Source organism: Antechinus flavipes, chromosome 3 (genome assembly GCF_016432865.1).
Source record: "Antechinus flavipes isolate AdamAnt ecotype Samford, QLD, Australia chromosome 3, AdamAnt_v2, whole genome shotgun sequence".
NCBI lineage: Eukaryota > Metazoa > Chordata > Mammalia > Dasyuromorphia > Dasyuridae > Antechinus > Antechinus flavipes.
The window spans coordinates 43,162,332-43,182,555 of NC_067400.1; the positions used below are offsets into that span (position 1 = coordinate 43,162,332).

At 35.1% G+C, this 20,224-nt stretch overlaps 1 protein-coding gene across 3 annotated transcripts in view; it reads right to left on the bottom strand.

The window, feature by feature from the left end:
* RNF13 (ring finger protein 13) overlaps nt 1–20,224 on the bottom strand; it is an 87,708-nt gene that overhangs the window by 34,269 nt on the left and 33,215 nt on the right. For all 3 annotated transcript variants that reach the window (XM_051983284.1, XM_051983285.1, XM_051983286.1), the window contains 2 exons: nt 16,750–16,837; nt 5,829–5,919 (listed from right to left, as the gene is read on the bottom strand). In XM_051983284.1, coding sequence (XP_051839244.1) covers nt 5,829–5,919; nt 16,750–16,837 — 179 coding nt within the window. The remainder of the gene's footprint in view (nt 1–5,828; nt 5,920–16,749; nt 16,838–20,224) is intronic.

The window sequence follows — 20,224 nt, forward strand, 5'->3', positions numbered from 1 at the left end:
GGAAACCTAAAAGGATGAAAAAAATGCCTACTGCCTACACGGAGGCATGTGACTAGATTGAATCTATGTAACAAGAGATAAATCTAGGTTAGGTTTTGTTTGACAATGAGTTGGTCCCAGAAATGAGTAAGAGAAAAAGAACTGGCTGAATTGCTATTGGAAACTGTGCAGTGTTTTAATGATCACAAGTTTTTCCTTATTATAAAAATTCACTAAAAAAGAAAAAAAAAAACAAAAACATTCTCCCACTAGGGCTGTATGGTGTGAATCAAAAAGAACAAAAAACAAACAAACAAAAAGCCACAGTTCTAAAAAATCAAAGTTACATGGAAGGCAATACGGAATGGAAAAATAAATGGTAAGCACAAGAAGGCTATAGTAAATATTCCATAATGATCAATATGTGCAAAATAGTGTCCAGGAAATATGAAATACGACCTAAAAAGGGCTAGTCATGTGGTGAGGATAACAAGGAGATAGACATCCTAAATGCTTCAGTACTACTTCCTCTAAAATATAAAAAGAATTAAGAGGAATACCACAGGGAGGCTGAGCAAATTCTCTATGGAAGTTCTATGGAAGAACAGCAAAAAAAAAAGAGAAATATTGGACAGGTTACATTCTGCATTGATGGAAATAATTAATACCTGTATATGAAACTACAGTTCCACTGAAAAATGAACATAAAGGTTCCTGTGAATAGTCTTTGAGTAAAATATCAAAGTATTACAAGAGAGATGCAACCCCCACAATACAATGAGAAGAGTAAGACTCTATTTCTGAACTGCTCTCAATGATAGCTTCTGGTCCCTCCTTCAACATAAACCTTGAACCACCCACTGTTTTATTCCATGTTACCACACACAAAGAGCATACTAAATCTGAAGTGACTGCTCTATGGGTAACCAACTGGTTTTCATTTTAAACCTTTTCCTTCCCTGCTCTTTCCATCTTCCCAAAATCAATGAAACCCAGCACCCTCTTAATAATGTAACTCCCCAGCTTCCCTTTCCAGTACTTCCCACACTTTAACTCATCCTACACTCTGCTCACTTTCACTGGTTGAGGTCTGGGAGGTAAAATACAACTTTTGCCACTTCAAGCTTTCCCTCTGCTTCCATCTCTCTAAGTAAGCTTCTTTCAATCCATATTTATCACCCAATCAAGATTTTGGTAGTTGTCACCAACTGAGTTCCAGCATATCACTCTCCTCCTCCAGTTGATTTCAGTCTCCCTCTTCTCCCCTTCTACCTGCACTACAACGGACTTAAGTCACAGGCAGTGACATACTCTCAAGCATTCTTCCCTCCGAACTCCCCCCCTCACTCATCTCCCCTACTCCCCTACCCTGCCCCACTGCCCTCCAACGCGCCTCTTCCACTTTCGTGGACTCTGATACCCCCCTGACTTTAGTCAGGCGTCACCTGCTGTTCACTCCACTTTGCAATACGCCCTCACTTGGATCTTTGGCTTCATTCCTCCGTCCTTAGGTCTTAGGTCATGGCTTTGGCCCAGATTCCATGCCTTACCTTTTCCCAGGCTGTCTTTTTCCTGCCCCCTCCCCACTCCTATCAAAGATCTGAGACTGGAGATGGAGATGGAGGAATGAAAAGATGTGGGGAGCAAGACAGCAAATCACTCAGAGAAGCGTAAAGAGTCACTTGAGATTATGTAGCACAAGTTTATGGTGGATGGATAAAAGGAGCAAACATCTAAGTCCCTAATCTGTGCTACACCCTCTACTCAATGCTTTACAAATATTATCTTATTTGATCTCCCCAAGAACTCTTGTCATATAGGTAGTTATTATTCCCACTGTATAATTGAGATTAACAGAAATTAGATAACAAGCCCAGATTCACATAGCTAGTAAGAGTCTAAAGCTGAATACTAATGCATTGTTGGTGGAGTTGTGACGTGATCTAACCATTCTGGAGAGCAATCTGGAACTATGTCCAAAGGGCTATAAAACTGTGACTACCCTGATAGAGCAACACCATAACTAGATCTGTATCCCAAAGAAAGCATCAAAAGGGAAAAAGGGTCTACCTGTACAAAAATATTTATCACAGCTTTCTTTGTGATGGCAAAGAACTAGAAATTGAAGGGAGGCCCATCAACTGGGGAGTGGCTGAACAGGTTGTGAAATGACTGTGGTATAAGAGGATGAGCAGGTAGATTTCAGCTAAAACTGGAAAGACTTACATGAAATGATGCTGAGTGAAGTGAACAGAACCAGAACATCATACACAGAAACAGCAACAATGTGTGATCAGTTTAAATAGATGTAACTCTCCTCAGCAATAATCAAAGAAAATTCCAAAAGACTGATGATAGAAAATGCTATCCATATCCACAGAAAGAATTAAAGAGTCTGAATGAAGGTTGAAGCATACTATTTTCACTTTTTTTTTTTTGCCTTTTTTTTTTTTTGCTCTGATTCTTCTTTCTTTCATAACATGACTAATGTGGAAATAATACGATTATACATGGATAAGCTTTATCAGATTGCTTGCCATCTTGAAGAAGAGTTAGGGGAGAGAGGAAAGGGAAAAAAAAATCAGAATTCAAAATCTTTTAAGTGAATGTTGAAAATTATCTTTACATAAGGATGAATGTTGGAGGAGATGTGGGAAAATTGGGACACTAATACATTGTTGGTGGAGTTGTGCAATGATTCAACTTCTGAAGAGCAATTTGGAGCTATGCCCAAAGGGATATAATACTGTGCATACTCTTTGATCCAGATGTGTCTCTACTGGGCCTATATCCCAAAAGATGCCCACATGCAAAAATGTTTGTGGCAGCCCTTTTTGTAGTGGCAAGGAATTGGAAACTGAGTGGATGTCCACCTTTTGGGAAATGGCTAAAGAAGTTATGGTATATGAATGTTATGGAATATTACTGTTCTATAAGAAATGATGAGCAGGATGATTTCAGAATGGCTTAGAAAGGCTCACATGAACTGATCCTGAGTAAAGTAAGTAGAACTAAGAGAACACTGTACACAGAAACAGCAAGATTTTTATATAATTGTGTGTGTGTGTGTATAAAATACATAACACACATACATATATATAGATATAAATATAGATATTATATAATTATGTAACCAACTATGGTGGACTTGACTCTTTTCAACAACTCAAGGCAATTCTAATAGACTTGTGAAAGAAAGTGCCATCCACATTCAAAGAAAGAACTATGGATACTGCATGTAGATCAAAGCATAGTATTTTCATCTTTTTTTTCCTTCTCGTTTGTTTCCTTGTTTTCTTTTTTCCTTTTTCTGCGTTTTTTCCGTTTTGATCTAATTTCTTTTTGCACAGTATGATGAATGTGAAAATATGTTTAGAAGAATTGCACATGCTTAGCCTATGGAATGATTTCTGTCTTTGGGAGGGGAAAAGGGAAAAAATCTGGAATACAAGGTTTTGCAAAGGTGAATGTTGAAAACTACTGCTGCATGTATTTGGAAAAATAAAATACTATTAAAAATAAATATGAGCAAGAAAAAATTTATAGTTACATCTAATTGGAAAAAATAAAATAATATTAAGAGGCCCTCTCCTGTCTTTCCAATCTTCTTCTACCTTACTCTCCTCTACATATTCTGGGATCAAGTAACATTAGACTGTCTGGTATTCCTTCCACATAGAATGTCCCTCATACTTGGAATTGTCTCCCTCTTCATCTTCATCTCCTGCCTTTCCTGTTAGGAGGCCTTCAAGTACCAGCCAAATCCTACCTTCTCCAAGAATCCTTTCCCAATACCCCCTTCCAAATTAGCCTCTAAATATCAAATATTTGCATGTTGTCTCTCCTAGAGTAGTAGCTCTTTAAAAAGCAAAGGGACTGCCTTTCAATATGTCAAAAACATACAACACTCCCCCTCCCCCCAAAAAAGGGACAGTTAGACCGCACAGTGGATAGAGCACCAGTCCTGAAACAAGGATGACCTAAGTTCAAATTCAGCCTCAGATACTTAACATTTCTTAGCTGAGTGACCTTGGGCAAGTCACATAACCTCAAGTGCCTCAGCAAAAAAATAAAATAAAATAAAATAAAACCACAATATAGTGCATGGCAAATTAATAGGCAATCAATCAATACTAACCGACTAACTTGCTAAGGCCCATACTATAGGTTTTGGATTAATCAGATCTCATGCTAATCAGGCTGATTATTATTTAATGGTTTTATTCTTGGCATAAATCCCTCTGAGCTGCATGGAATCACACCAATCTGTTTGAAAGATTTATAGTTGCAATACTGTTTCAGAATAAAAAGTGCCTTTTGAACTGGAAGATGCCACCCTAAAATCTGCTTTAAATTAATTGTTCTTTAAGTAAACCAGTACTTAAGTCAACACTCCTTTATTGCGATATCTTATGACTATTTGATTATCTCAGGACCAGCAAACTACACAGTCCTATGAAATAATCACCAAGACTTTTCTTACTTGATAGGCAGCAAGAGGGAAGGTTACATAATTTTTCTTTCCCCCCCAAAAAGCAAAGGAGTATAGTAGGTGAGAAAATAAAGGAGTTTACGAGGAAGCTGCACTGTGATTTGTACTCTGGTGAAATATCAACATTTGAACAGGCCAGTTACAAAAGGCTAGAGGGGAGGATGAGGTTCTAGATTCAGTATCCCCTTCTCAGCACTCATATCCTTCAGGTTCTCTGTGTCCCTTTGGGCAAGGATGTCCCCCGCTGCTTCACATTCTCCCGACTCTCATCTGGCTGGCTCCCTTTTACAGACTCAGTTGAGACCCCTATCTTCAACAGCAAGTTTTTCTCAGTCCCGCAAGCTGCTTTGTTTTGCCTTCTAAAGTTACTTTTATCTGCAATGTAGTATGTAAACAAGTATGTATGTAACATCTCCATGATTAGAATTTTTATTCAAATTCCTTGAGAGCAGGAAACTATTTATTACTTCTTTTGTATTCTCAGTTGTTAGTATAGTGCTTGGCACATAGTAAATGCATATTTTAATTTTTTACTTACAATAAGTAATTCTTACAAATAAGTTTAAATGCTTTTTGAGGAACTGATTGATTAGGATGCTGTGAGGAAAAGAGAGACTCTTACCACAATAACTTGAAACAGGAGTACTATGTAAATTTTGATTAATGATGAACTATTAATTATTGATGATCATGTGACAAGTTTAATCTGGGTAACAACATTACAAAATCTTAAAACTGAAATGAATCCTTAGAGGTCATTTAGTCTAATTCCCTCGTGTTCTATAATTACTAGCTAAATATGAGTTGGAATAAAAAGCCTCTCAGGCACTTTCAGCTCTCTGAGTCAGGGGGAAAAAAAAAAAAAAAAAGAAGAAAAATTAAAACACACAGAGCCTGAAACAAAGTCCTTATTAGGATTTCAGCTCTCCTAATCCAAGCTCCCTAATTTCATCGATCAGAAATTATATCTGAGTAACATTAAATGACGTGCTCAAGACCATATACAAAGCAAATAACACAGTTGGGATTTGAACCTTAAGTGCTCAAATATCCAATTTATTTTTCTTTCCATGGATTTGCTGCTGCTAATTATAATTTTCTAGTAAAATCTTCCTTCTTGTTCCAACTTTTCAAATTACTTACCCAATCAAACTTTTCTCATCATACTAAATATATTACAATTAAATGGTCTTTATTTCACTTTTCCTCTATCAACTGAAGCCAAACATGGAAAACAAAATTGCAAAAGCTGGACAATATGAATATGGAAATTAGCATGAGATCTGATTAATACAAAAACCATACAAACATATTAGAGAATAAGAATTTTAAAGCAACATTTTTGTCAACTACTTACCCTTTTTCATATGTGAATTCATCTTTAAGTGAATTAGCTGATGCCTCACCAATAAAGACAGAAGGAATGTCAATCTTCTTTAAAATACCAACTGTTTAAAAAAAAAAGAATGTCATTTCTATTTGTAAATGAAATCAATTCAACTGACCTAATAATAATAATAATTAATATTTTAGGACGTTCATTATTTATTGACATTATGAGTTTTGTTCCAGCAAATTTTTATAAAGAGGTTGAGAACTATCTGGATTGGACACTAGATTGTTTTATTTATTTCACTACTTTAAAAAGTTATCCTCTACTAAAGATCTTCTCTAATACCACTATGACAATGCTCTGAGCTCTTGAAGAGATAATATATATAAAGTGCTTTGCAAAGCTAACATGCTGTATAAATGCTGTCAACTGTGACTGTTGCAGTTAAAGGCTGTGTCAGCAAAGTACACGTTCTGACAGATTCTATACCAAGCTGGAGAAGCTGCTCTCCATTCAGACTGCTTTGTCACCAGACCACTGACATCACTTGGGGAAAAAAGTTTCATCACCAGGTGCCAAATGCTTATTCATTACATGAACTCTAGAAACTTACCTACTAAGACATGGAGGAGAAAGCACTTATATCAGGGAAAGGGGACTTACTACGATCAGCAATATTACAGTCTCTTAATGTTATAGTTTCTTTCCACACTCAGGTCAGTTATTAAAACTAGCTTTTTTCTAAAAATGAAAATACTACCCACTTTTAGGGGAAACTAGAAATAAGCCAAATAGAGAATGCTAAAGAGAATAGCTATACAGTGAGTTCAAAACATTTTATGGTAAGAGTCTTAGAATCAACCTCACACTTCCCTAGGCTGACATAACTAATAGTGCTATTTAAAGCTTTTAATCATCAAAGCATCAAGCTAAAGTTCAAGTCTCTTAAAAATGCTTCTTTGACATTTACTAAACTCTGTAGGTGACTAACCACTGGTAAGAGGTTACTTCTGTCTTTTATACAGTTTCCTAAGACAAGGAAGAACTGGTGGTCTCTGGCCACAATTACATGGTAATAATGTAATTAATGCAAAAGGGTTTCTTTTCACCATGGAAACTCTAAGGAAAATTAAGAAGCTCTTTTCTTTCGTCTGGGGACTAACTGTGGGAAGTCATGAGGAGGATTGCTACTTCACTATCTGAAGCTCTGCCAACATGAAAGACAGCATATTTAATGGCTTAGTATGTTAGACTATTCTGCCCTTGGTGGAAAAACAAAACAAAACAAAACATTTCTGTGGTTAGATATCTAAGTGGTTAGTGGTTTCTAAAATGCCAATCTTGGACTCATGAATAACTCCTATCCTAGGAAGATATCCATACTTTGACATGCAAGTACAGTCTATTTCAGTACTTAAGCTGGTCCCCAAAAAGAACAACAAAATAATAATAATAAAGAGTATAGCACAAAAAAGTTTACAAAGTACTCCCCAATAAATAATCAAAAGATATGACCAGATGAAAAGGAAGAAATTCAGGTTATCAATAGCCATGTGATAAAAATAGTTCAAATGACTCATAATTGGAAGAATACACATTTAAACTCTGAGGTTCTCTCCTCACACTCTTCTTATTGGCATAGCTGACAAAAAAGGAAAATGATAAATACTGACAAGTATACAAGAAAAGACATAGTAATGTAATATCAGTGAAGTTGTGACATGGTCCAGACATTCTGAGAAGAAAAGGGGGAGGAAAAGAACACTTTTCAAACATAGAGGGAACTGAGTCAAATTTATAAGAATAAAAATTATTCCATATTTGATAAAAGGTCAAGGATATGAACAGACAGCTTTCAGACTAATGATATCAATGTTCTCTATAATCAATATTAAAAAAAATCGTTACTGATTAAAGAAATTCAAATTAAAACAAAAATTTATGAGATTGCCTTTTAAAAAAAAATTATATTAGCCAAACAACAAATGTCAGTGGGAAAATTGAGAAACTAAGAACTGCTGGTGGAACTGGAACTGATCCAATCATTCTGGACAGCAATTTGGAACTCCGCTCAAGGGACAATAGAACCATGTGTATGTATCTTTTGACTCATCAATAGATGGTCAGTATCCCAAAGAGATTTAAAAAAAAAAAAAAGGAAAAGGACTTATATGTGCAAAATATGTATAGCAGCCCTTTTTGTGATGACAAAGAATTAGAAATGAAGGAGTCAAATGGGGAAATAGCCAAACAAGTTACAGTACAGAATTGTGGTGGAATATTATTGTGCTATAAAAAAATGACAATCAGGATGCTTTCAGAAAAACTTGGGAAGATTTAAGTAAACTGATACAAAGTAAAATGCGCAGAACGAGGAAGACATTGTATACAGTAACAGCAACAATTTATGATGATCAACTGAATAACTTAGCTATTCTAAAATAATAACAATACAAGACAACTCCAAACAATTCATGATTTTAAAAAATGTTATCCACTTCCAGTGGAAAAACTGATGGATTCTCAATGCAGACTGAGGTGTGCTTTTTAAAACTTACTTTATTTTTCTTTAGTTTTTTTGTTGGTTATTTTTTGAGAGGGATCTGGGTAATTGTGGGGATTTGGACTTTTCCAATGTAGGTCATTATGACTCATCAAAATTTACTTTTTTTTCCTCTTTGCTATTTTTTTTATTATAGCTTTTTATTTACAAGATATATGCATGGGTAATTTTTCACCACTGACAGTTGCAAAACCTTTTGTTCCAAGTTTTCCCCTCTTTCCCTCCACCTCCTCCCCCAAGATGGCAGGTTGACCAATACATGTTAAATATTAAAATATAAATTAAATACAATGTCCATAGTTATTTTGCTGTACAAATAGAATTGGACTTTGAAATAGTGTACAATTAGCCTGTGAAGGGAATCAAAAATGCATGCGGACAAAAATAGAGGGATTGGGAATTCTATGTAGTGGTTCATAGTCATCTCCCAGAGTTCTTTTGCTGGGTATAGCTGATTCAATTTATTACTGCTCTATTGGAACTGATTTGGTTCTTCTCATTGTTGAAGAGACCCATGATCATAAGAATTGATCATCATACAGTATTGTTGCTGGAGTATATAATGATCCCCTGGTTCTGCTCATTTCACTCAGCATCAGTTCGTGTAAGTCACTCCAGGCCTTTCTGAAATCATCCTGCTAGTCATTTCTTACTGAACAATAATATTCCATAATATTCATATACCACAATTTATTCAGCCATTCTCCAATTGATGGGCATCCACTCAGTTTCCAGTTTCTGGCCACTACAAAGAGGGCTGCCACAAACATTCTTCATCAAAATTTACTTAAAGAAATTCTCTAAGACTACAGTTGAATTCTTTCCTTACTACAACTCTCTTCTCATCTGAAAACCTTCTGGTAAAAACCATGAAAAGTTTAGGGACTCTTTAACAGTCAATTTTTAAAATGTCTAACAGATGTGCTAATATCTTTAGTTTCTATCTCCCAATACATGTTTTAATTTATTTTCTTCTCTAATAATATTAAGTAAAACTAGAACTAGAGTTTTTATCAGTAATAGAATACTGGATTTTATAGAATGGCCAGAAGACACTAACACTTTAAAAGTTCAACTTAGGTTTTAACTTCTTAAATTTAGTTCATCTCTGAATCAAAGCAAGATAATATTTAAAAGCCAGTTATTTCAGAAGAATCAAAGGGACTTTTTGTTCCCAACATTTTTAGCATAAGCCATTAACTCAATAATCCCATGCTCAATTCTTCTTTGTCTTTAATGATATCCTTTAACAGTTGCACATTATAGTTCAATACATATTCTGAATCAAATGGTTCTTGATGATATAATGGTATTCCAGTTTAGGTATTAGGAGAAAGAGTAAAGATAGTATTAAAAGGAAAAATACTATAGGATTCTACACAAAACACTGCACGGGTTATACTGCTACAAAGCTATTAACAAATCTCTCTTCATTTTAGGCCTCTTCTTCTTCTATTCCTTCCACCTTCCGGTTTTCCAGACTAAGTCCAGATGATACAGCCTCTCCTGGCCATTCTTCTCTCATAATGTTGACTCAGTAATCACCAAAAGGGAAGCAGAATACTCCTTTGTTCCCTCTTTCCCTACCATCACTCAGAAACCTCTCCCCCCCGCCTTCATCTTGCAATGCAAACCAGTGGAGTCCCAGCCACTTTTGACTCAGTCAAAAGTTCATGCCATCAAGGCTCTGACACTCTCAAATTGTTTGACAACAAAAACAAATATAATCTGACTAGGAGAAATGACATTAAAAAGAGACACTGCCTCCTACTTTATGTCTATGCCCTAAAGACTATGGGACCTTTCCATCTGACTTGCAGGTGGAACCTTCCATGTGCCTTCTGACTTTCTCAATAATAAGGACTCTTCTTTTCGTATTTATAATCCCAGCACTAAGCACAGACCCCTGCATAAAATAAACACTGAAATGCTTTCTTCCTTTCTTCCCTTCCCAATCCCACCCCTTAATGAATTAATTCAACCATACACAATGTTCTACATGGAAGTCTCTTATTCCTTTGTCCTATTATTGCCCATGCCTCTAAAAGCACTTCACAATCTCGTCTTTCATACCCTTCCTACCTTTTTATACATTAATCAACTCCACATACTCATACTACCTGAGTTGCTGTTTTTCCACAAAAGATATTCTGTCTTCAGTTTCTGTAACTTTGCAATGGTTGCAATACCACTGGAATGGTCTCATTTAACCTCCAAGAGTTGGAATCTCTGGTTTTCTTCAACATTCAGCTCGAGCTCCCTTTTTGGTGAGAAGCCTTCTTTGATCAGCTGGTATTACTCTTCCCATATTACTTTTTTTTCATCATCTATATATACTGGATATGTTTATTTATGTATACATCAACTTCTCAATTAAGATTTCAGCTCAGTGAGAGTAGAGACAGTTCCACTGTTAGGTGATGTATCTCTAGGACATGGCATAGTGCCTAGATATTTAATAAATGCTTATTGATGGGTGGACCACCATATGGCATGGGTTCCAGAACCTTCAACACCCAAGTAATAATCCCTCCTTTCTGGATTCAGACACAATAATCCTAATTTGATATAAGTAAAGTAGATTTTAGAGGGACTACAACTTCCAGATTCATATGACCTTAAGGGCTACAAAAATTAAAGAATAAAACAAATTGAAAATAATAGGTATGCTTGAAAACATGTCAGGAGAAGAAATTTGATTTATCTTTCTTAGCCTTGGAACTAACATAAATGTAAATACAAGAGTAATGCCAGTAAGAGCCTCCTCACACATTTTTGTGCAAGAGTGCAAAGGGCTTTCTCAGAGAAGTGCTGGCATCCCCCTTACTAGAGATTTCCAAGCAGAGGCTGGGCACTGTCTCTGGCAAAGAGAAGGTTCTTCTAAGGGTACAGTACAGACCTGCACATCACTGAACAGCTTTGCAGTGCTTCAATCTGATCTTCCAAAGTCCAAGCCCAGTCCCAAGTCTCATCTCAAATCCTACTGTGGGTCAGGCACTGAGTTAGTCTTAATGCCCTATAAGATCTTGGGAAAATCTGAGAGATGGAAATGAGGAAAAACATTTCCAGCATGCAAGAATTGCCTGTCTTAACGCAAAGAAACTGGAGAGGGACTGCTGTGCATGAGGAGCAGCAAGAACAAAAATGAGAGTCATGAGTTAAGTATGGAAAGGTAGGGCAGAGGAGATATAATCCAGGGTTTTAAACGCTGAAGACTTTGTATTTGATCCTATATATCGCAGAAGCTCAGTGATGTGCAGGAGAATTAACTTAGTCAGACCCACACTTCATAAATATAGATTTTGAATAAGGTATACTCTTGCATATTCATATTCTAGCTAATTAGGAATCAGGACATCATTGGTGACCTAGGACAAAGAAGTTTTAGTAGTAGGACTTGAAATATAATTCCATGCAGCAGCTTTTTAAAAAGAGAATTTTTTTAATGCAAAACATACGTATCAGATGATGACATTGACAGTTTTACTCATTCCATTTTTCCAACTTTGTAATTTATTGTCCCTATCTTACTCTCAAAATTCTGTTCTCATATTACCAAGAGCAACTTATATTCAACTCCAAGCTTACTTCACATCAAAAAGCCTGTTAGTTTATTCCCTGACATCATTTTTTACTTATTTCCCTTAGATAATCCTCCCTTTTCCCCCTACTGTTAAGAAGAATAACATCTGCTTCTACAGAGATTCCCCCAGCATTACACTGCTAAGCTTTTCAGACTCTTAATCCCTCAAAGAAAGAACACGGGTTATAGTACCTATCCCATTCCTAGTTTCCCCAAATTAGTTACTTGATTCATGCGTCTGACTTGTTTAAACTTTCTTTCTCCTAAGAAGTAAAACCCTAGATTTTTCTTGTCTTTCCCCTGCTGTTCATGACTTTTTTATAGAAAATCATGAACTAACATATTATAGCCTTAATTTTCCAACTTTTTAAGAAACTTTCAGTCTCAAAGGAAGAACAATTTCTTCTAGTCTAACAATCAGGAAAGACAACTAAACAGAAAAAAGAATTTAAATAAGCTTTATCACCATCTGTCCACATTTAATGCCAATATGATAGATTTCTACCCTGAGATGAAGTACACCTAACAAAGGCTGACAAGAATAGAATTTCCAGCCATCTTTAGAATCTAATTGAATGGGCTTAAAAGTAAAAAGAACGGAAGGCAGAGAAGACTGTGTATGTTTATATACAAGTTAGATTCTATAGGCACCAATCATAAAGAAGGGGGGAAATTCATTCAGCTAAAAGAAGACAAAATCTTCAGTAGTAAAACCCACATACTCAGGTACATATGCATACATGTCAAAGCTCAGGCAACAAATGAGGAAACAGAAGTCCTATGGATAGGAGCAAATTTAACTTCACAGGTTTGAGGAAGAAAAAAATCTATTATAAGATTGTGGCTCTTAATGGATTCGCCTTAAGCAGAAGAAAATCTTATTTAGGAGAAAATCTTCTACAGGATGGATATGAAAAGAAGAAATAAAGTACCACATATTAGGAAGATATACTGCTATAAGGAAATTCAGGAACTAGAAGGAAGAAAAATAAAGGAAAATATTTTGTTGAAGGTTAGGGAAGAAGAAACAAAGTGATTATATCATTGGATATACGAAAGAACAGCTGAAGAGAAAAGAAACAGATGAGTTTAAGAAAAACTATAAGCTTGACATAGCGGCATGATACAGAGTGATGAAGAAACTTAATTATCCTGACATCTACTGGAATGAGTGATGATTTTGGCCTTAAAAAGCTGAAACTGTAACAAGGGAAAATTCTATTTTGAAAGAAAAGAAATTGTAGATAGAAGAAAAAAAAATTTCAGCTGTCTCTATGGTCTAGGATACCAAGAACCCTAATGAGATTGATGAACTAGGAGCCCAGAAGACTAATCCATAGTTTGTTGAATAGTCAGCTTCTACTCCCAGCAGGACTCACAGACTTAGCCCCAAGCCCTGACTCCGAGCCTTCAAAAGCAGGAAGCCTGATCTGCCTGAGAAAGGAGCGCGAATTTAGGGTTAGGGTTCAGAGGGACCTTGGACAGACTGCCAGGATGAGCATGGGGCTTCACTAGGCCTGAGAGAAGAGGAACTAGCATCCAAAAGAGGCCATTCCTCCCAAAGTCATTTCAGACAGGGACAGAAGTGGGTAAAACATGAACTGGTTCTCACAGGAGGAAGCTGAGACAGCCCTGAAGGCCAGTATCAGAAGAAATTGCCATCAAAGGGAAAGGAGACCGAAATGGAGCAACAAGAGAATATGATGAAAAAAAAAATAAAAATACTAAAGGATCTCAAAGAGAAAGAAAACTCAATTAAAGGCCTTACACACAAGCAAATAAATCAACAAAGAATAGATAAATAACAGAAGGGAATGTGGACTCTGGATCAGCTAAATAAATCTATTTATTTACGAATTAATGCAAAAATCAAAGGAAAATACATCAATATCGGATGTTCCAGCAGAGCTTGTAGATTCTTAAGTGAGAATGGAACCACCACAGAATGTTAATGAACAGTTTAAGAGAGAATAAACAATTATGAAAACAGGTTTTATGGGCTATGCAGCAGAAATAATAGGCAGAATAGAAACAACTGAATCCATCAAGGCAATCTCAAAGTAAAAGTGAAGAACAATCTGAAAAAAAAAGAAGCAAAAAAGCCATAATATGAGAGAGAGAGAGAGAGAGAGAGAGAGACAGAGACAGAGACAGAGACAGAGACAGAGACAGAGACACAAAGAGAAAGATAAAGACAAAGACTGAAAGAGAGGGAAGGGGCCAGGGAAGTAAGGAAGACTTACAAACAAGAAAAACAAGATGAATAGAAACAACTTAAGAATTTTAGGTCTGCAGCAGGATGATTTCAGAAAGGCCTGGAGAGACTTACATGAACTGACGCTGAGTGAAATGAGCAGGGCCAGGAGATCATTATATACTTCAACACCAATACTATATGATGATCAATTTCTGATGGACGTGGCCATCTCCAGCAATGAGCTATATCAGTTCCAACAGATCAGTAATGAATTGAACCAGCCACACCCAGCTCTGGGAGATGACTATGAACCATTACATAGAATTCCCAATCCCTCTATTTTCGTCCAGCTGCATTTCTGAGTTCCTTCACAGGCTAATAGTATACTATTTCAAAGTCCGATTTTTTTGGTACAGCAAAATAACTATTAGGACATGTATACTTAAACTGTATTTATACTTTAACATATTTAATATGTACTGGTCAATCTGCCATATAGGGATGGGAGGAAGGAGGGGAAAAATTGGAACAAAAGGTTTGGCAATTGTCAATGCTGTAACATTACCCATGCATATAACTTGTAAATAATAATCTATAATTTTAAAAAAAATTATCGGGGGGAAAAATGGAATTTTAGGTCTGGCAAGTCAAACATGACAAATCAAGAAACATAAAAACATAATACAAGAAATAATGTGAGAAAACTATTCACAACTTTTCAAGGGAGAAAACAAAGTGACAATTCAAAGGATCCACAGAGTGGACAGGAGTCAGAGAAACTATAGAGATACCTATGGTGTCAACCACAACAGCATCTACTTCCCTTGCTCTCACTCACTCCTCAAATCTTTTTTATTCTAGCTTCCAATGTCATCACTCAATTTGGAACTGTTCTCTCCAAAGTTAACAAACTCTTAATTACCTAATTTGTTTACATATTCTTTTCTATCACTCTGAAAGATTTGATGTGGTTGACCATCCTTCTCCTCTGCTCTCCCTGGGTTTTCAGGACACGCTGTTCTTGGTTTTCCTATCTGTCGAATTGTTTCTTCTCAATTTCCTATGTTATTTCATCTTCCAGATTATTAAAGTACAATGTACTCACAGGCTTTTTCTTGGGTCAATTTCTATTCTCTCCACATTCTGACAATTTGGTGACACTCTCAGATCCCATGAGTCATTTTGGATATAATATTGGCACATTCTCTAACTTGGCACATTAGATGCCCAATTTTCTTTCCATAAAGACATAGATATATTTAGGTATTTAGGTACACACACATACTATACACACACACACACACACACACACACACACACACACACTTATTTTCAATCAACAAAAATTTTATTTTGATATTAAAATAGCTAATTTAACATTACCTCCTTGATCAAATGCTTTGGCAAATTGGTGTGTCCTAACCCATAATATTTAAATATAAATATTTCAACAAAATTAGCTCCTTTTTCCCAAAGGTTAATATTTCACTTGAAAACCTAAAGGCATATTAACATATTAAATTACTAATAGCTAGTTATCATACATTTTTTTTGAAAGTAAAAAAACTATTTTTTAAAATTATTATAGCTTTTTATTTACAAGTTATATGCATAGATAATTTTACAGCATTGACAATTGCCAAACCTTTTGTTCTAATTTTTCTCATCATTCCCTCTGATGGCAGGTTGACCAATACATATTATACATTTTTAAAATGCCCATCTCCTTTAACTTGGAAGATCCCATGGTAAGGTATATATCCCAAAAACACTAGAAGAAAGAAAAGGTTCATACTTGCCAAAATAAATCTAACCAAATAAGGAAAAAATGATAAATAAGAATTCAGAGAATCTTAGGAAGAGACATATGGATCTATGCAAAATGAAGCAAGCAATGTCAGAAAAACAATAAACATGGTGATTACAACCAACATCAATTTTAAAACTTGGCTGATATGTTATTTTTTCTCCCTTCTTCTTTGTTAAAAAGATGTCTGAAATTTGTTGAAAGGAGGAAGGATATATTAAAGCATGAAAATGTTGTAAAAACAAAATCTATCAATAAAAAGAATAAGCTCTGAGATTTTCATGTTCTCTTAATATATAAAATAAAGCAGAAAATTATTTTACTATATTCTCAACACAATACTTGCTTATATAAATCATAAAAGAATTCTCAAAGGTCTTTTGCAACTGTCCTCTGACTTGACATTTTGCTACTTGTCTCTTACTGAAAAATAGAAAGGAATCTAAAAGGCAAATAGTCTGGCATAAAAGCAATGAATTTGCCGGATAAGAAACAAGATTATTATGTTGACAATGTATGGGCCACTTTTTTCCCCCTGAAGCAATTGGGGTTAAGTGATCTGACCGTCACACAGCCAGGTAGCGTTAAGTATCCAAAGTCACATTTGAACTCTGATCCTCATGATTTCAGGGCTGGTGCTCTATCCACCGCGCCACCTAGCTGCCCCCATGTATGGGCCACTTTTTAACTTCAAAAGCATAACTACAAACTGAAACATGAAAGGAAGAAATATTCCAAGTAAAATTTGAGTACAATTTTCAAACAGGAGAGAAGAAAAGTGATACCTGTACTTACTGTCGTTGGATCCCATGCTAATTAGGTCATCAGAATCAACATTGTGTACTATGGCTGCTTTATATCCCGCTTTCTGTGCATGTAACACCTGCAAGTCAGAGCAAGGACAGAGTGTAAGGAATACTGACTTCTTGTACACTACCAAACATTAGCAAAGGTAAAGCCAGGGAGTTACAGTGATGAGGAAAGGGCAGAAACAGGGCCAAAAACTTCCAGGTAAAGAACTCCCACCCCTGCAGGGTGGTCAAGGACACTGGTGGGTTAACAGCTCGCCCTGGGTCATAGGCAGCCAGAGACAGTGGCAGGCTCTGAACAGAAAAGAATTGGCTTCTTCAATTCAAGGCTAATTATTTTTACACATCCCTGATTCCTATTTATACCTATTTAAAATTTAAATCTTGTGTTTCTTAATGTGAAATAATTTATTTCTTTTAAAATACTGTACAAAAAATGGATCCTTTCCTTTTTTGCTCTGACTTCTTAAGACAGATGATGATGGTACTGATAAACAGTTTAAATACTAGGTGACTCTGAATTCCATCTGGATCAAATTTTCATCTTCATCCCAGGTCAGTAACCATGCTCATACCTAAACATCTTCTGGGATCTCACCTGATTTTTAGGCCTCCTAAAATCACAGGTAGAAAAAAATCATGATACAAGGATTCTGTGGCACATGGATCCTCGTTACACTTTTCTAGCCCTGGCCCAATCTATGCCACAATTACCCCAATACACATAGAAAGGACAAGAGAACAATTGAAAGCGAATGCTATGAAATTATACTGACCAAGCCTGACTCTCCCCAGAAAGGGATATGAGACTGCACCTCTCCTTTTTTCTCTGCAGAATGTGGGGCCTATGCACATGGAACTTTGCATTTGACAGCAGAGTTAGCTGATGTGTTGATTAGTTTTGTTAAACCTTCTTTCTTTTTTTATTCTTTGTTATAAGGGATACCTCTCTGTAAGGAATGGGGGAAAGGGATATATCGGAAATGGAGGTTATGTAAAAACAAAAGTTAACCATATCTTAAAGAATAAGCAATCTTAAGTAAAATCTTATTTTTATAAATGCTTTAATCAGCTTACCAAGGCAGTATTATTAAAAAAAAAAAAAAAAACTATACCTTGAATTAGAAGATATTAAGTTTTAGCTTTGACAATGATTAATGTCATCTTGGATATGTCATTCAACTTCTCTAAAGTTTCCTCCTTGAAAAAATTTGCAAAACACTACTTATACTATCTATCTTCACTGGGATGAGGATCAAATGAGATAATATATACAAATAAAACTATAAATCTTAAAACTATTTTTATTTATACTTCTAGCATATATTTCTGGACAAATGAAAAAATAGGAGACATGCCTATTATTTTCTTCTCTTGAGTATAAAACTTGACAAAAGTAAAAATGGCTTTCTAGCAAAAAAATCATATATATATATATATATATATATATATATATTTTAAAATGCTATCATTTTTTAGGAATAATTGCTTTGGGGGACAAAAGAAAAATTTTAAGAGGGTACTTTAGTTTAAAAGATCCCATTACTTAGTTGTAATAATCTTGATAGAATCTACATAACATAGAAAATATCAAGATAATTATGAAAAAGAGTATTTCATCAGTCTACAGAAAGGATATTTAATTGTAGTTAAAATTTATTTATCAGTAGCTTGAATACTAGGCCATTAAGCAGTGCAGGGATAGAGCTCTGGGTCTGAATTCTAAAAGGCCTAAGTTCAAACCCAGGTTCAACTAATTACTAGCTGTATGACCCTGACTAGCCAGCTCTCTTAGCCTGTTATTAACATCTCTCTCCCAAAGTTATTATTGTAAGGTTCAAATGAGATCAAATTTATAAAATGCTTGGTACAGTATCTGGCACACAAAAAGGCACACTTAATAAATGTTTATTCCCTTGAATAACCTATTTTAAATTTCCTGAAGGTTAACAAAAGCATAAGCAAAAAAACTAAAGTAAGATGCTTCCTTTGTTTCAAAACTATCAACAAAGCAACTGCTAGAGAGCCATTATGAAAGAAATGTAGAATCATAATAGAAAAAAATTTATCCCTTATGTTAACACACTTAAAACACAAACAATTTTGTACATGGTTCCTAAATGACAAATAAGAAGTTTGCTACATTACAGAGGTCTGAACATGAATGATTTCAAACTCATCAATAAATTGCATAGGTTGAGTCTTACTAAAAGTAAAAACAACTTCCCTCTGATGAAAAACGATCTAGTGAGAAGCCATGATCTCAGCTCCAAGTTTTCCAATGATTAGTGTAAGTAGTTAACAAATTTTCTAGGTAGTTACAATTAGACAAATCCAGCAAGTGGATCCATATACCTGCAAACTGCATGGGGATGCCTGAATTTAGATAATTAGGAAAAAAGGCTCCAAAGCCTATATGTTGATACTTCTCATTCATTATTAGGTTCTAAAATATCAAGAGAATATCAATCAATGCTAGGTTTCTGGTCTTGGATGGTCAACGGAGGATGCAGTAAATCATAAAAAGCTGACTACTCTAAAGGATTTATAGATAAGTCTTCATGTTAAGTTTTAATTAGAAGAATCTGGACATACGTATTTCATTCTAGAAGTATATACAGTATTCAAAAGATTTTCACCAACTATATTTTTATTTCTTTAAATTTTTTTAAATGACAGAGTGGGTTATATAAACAAAGTGAAAGTACATTATTTTCCAAATTTTCCTTATTTTTCTTCATAAAGAAATCTTTCAATTATTTGTAACTAATGTTGTCAAATGCCAACAACAATTCTTTAGAGTTGTCATGTCAAGAGCAGAATTAACCATTGATTTTACTCAGAATAGTTATCGTATTCAAAGTGAAATTCAAAGTGAAAATCAGTAAAATTGCTAAAGATGCAGCTAAAAATGCAGTTGGCCATTGGACTTGAATATAGTTATAACTATCAACACATTTATTGAATATTCTCTCAAAAAATAAAAATAATCTTTCATTCACAATAATAAACTAATAATATTGGCAAATAAACAAAAAAGAAAAACAAAATAGGAACATACTCAGTAGTCACAAAGCAAATGTTAACAAATATTAAAACATGTTTTCCAAATTTCAGAAAATGAGAAAACTTCAACAATCCTGAAAAGAATCAACAATTACATTAACATATGGACCAACAAGTATACAAAATATAAACAAGGAAAATCCATCCAAATTTAAAAACCATATTACATGTGTCAGTCAAATTAACTTATATTTTCAACCGAGAAGCAGCTGGTATTTTTAAGAATACAGGAGGCAGAAATAAAATCTAAATCTTTTTATAAGCAAGTAAAAGCTTTCAAGTTTATAAAATGTAACTTTGCCAAACATATGGTGTCAGAGGGAAACAATGAGAGAAGGCAAAGACATGTAGAGTGGAGGGAGACATAAATGTACTTCAAAGAGTTTGACTGCCCA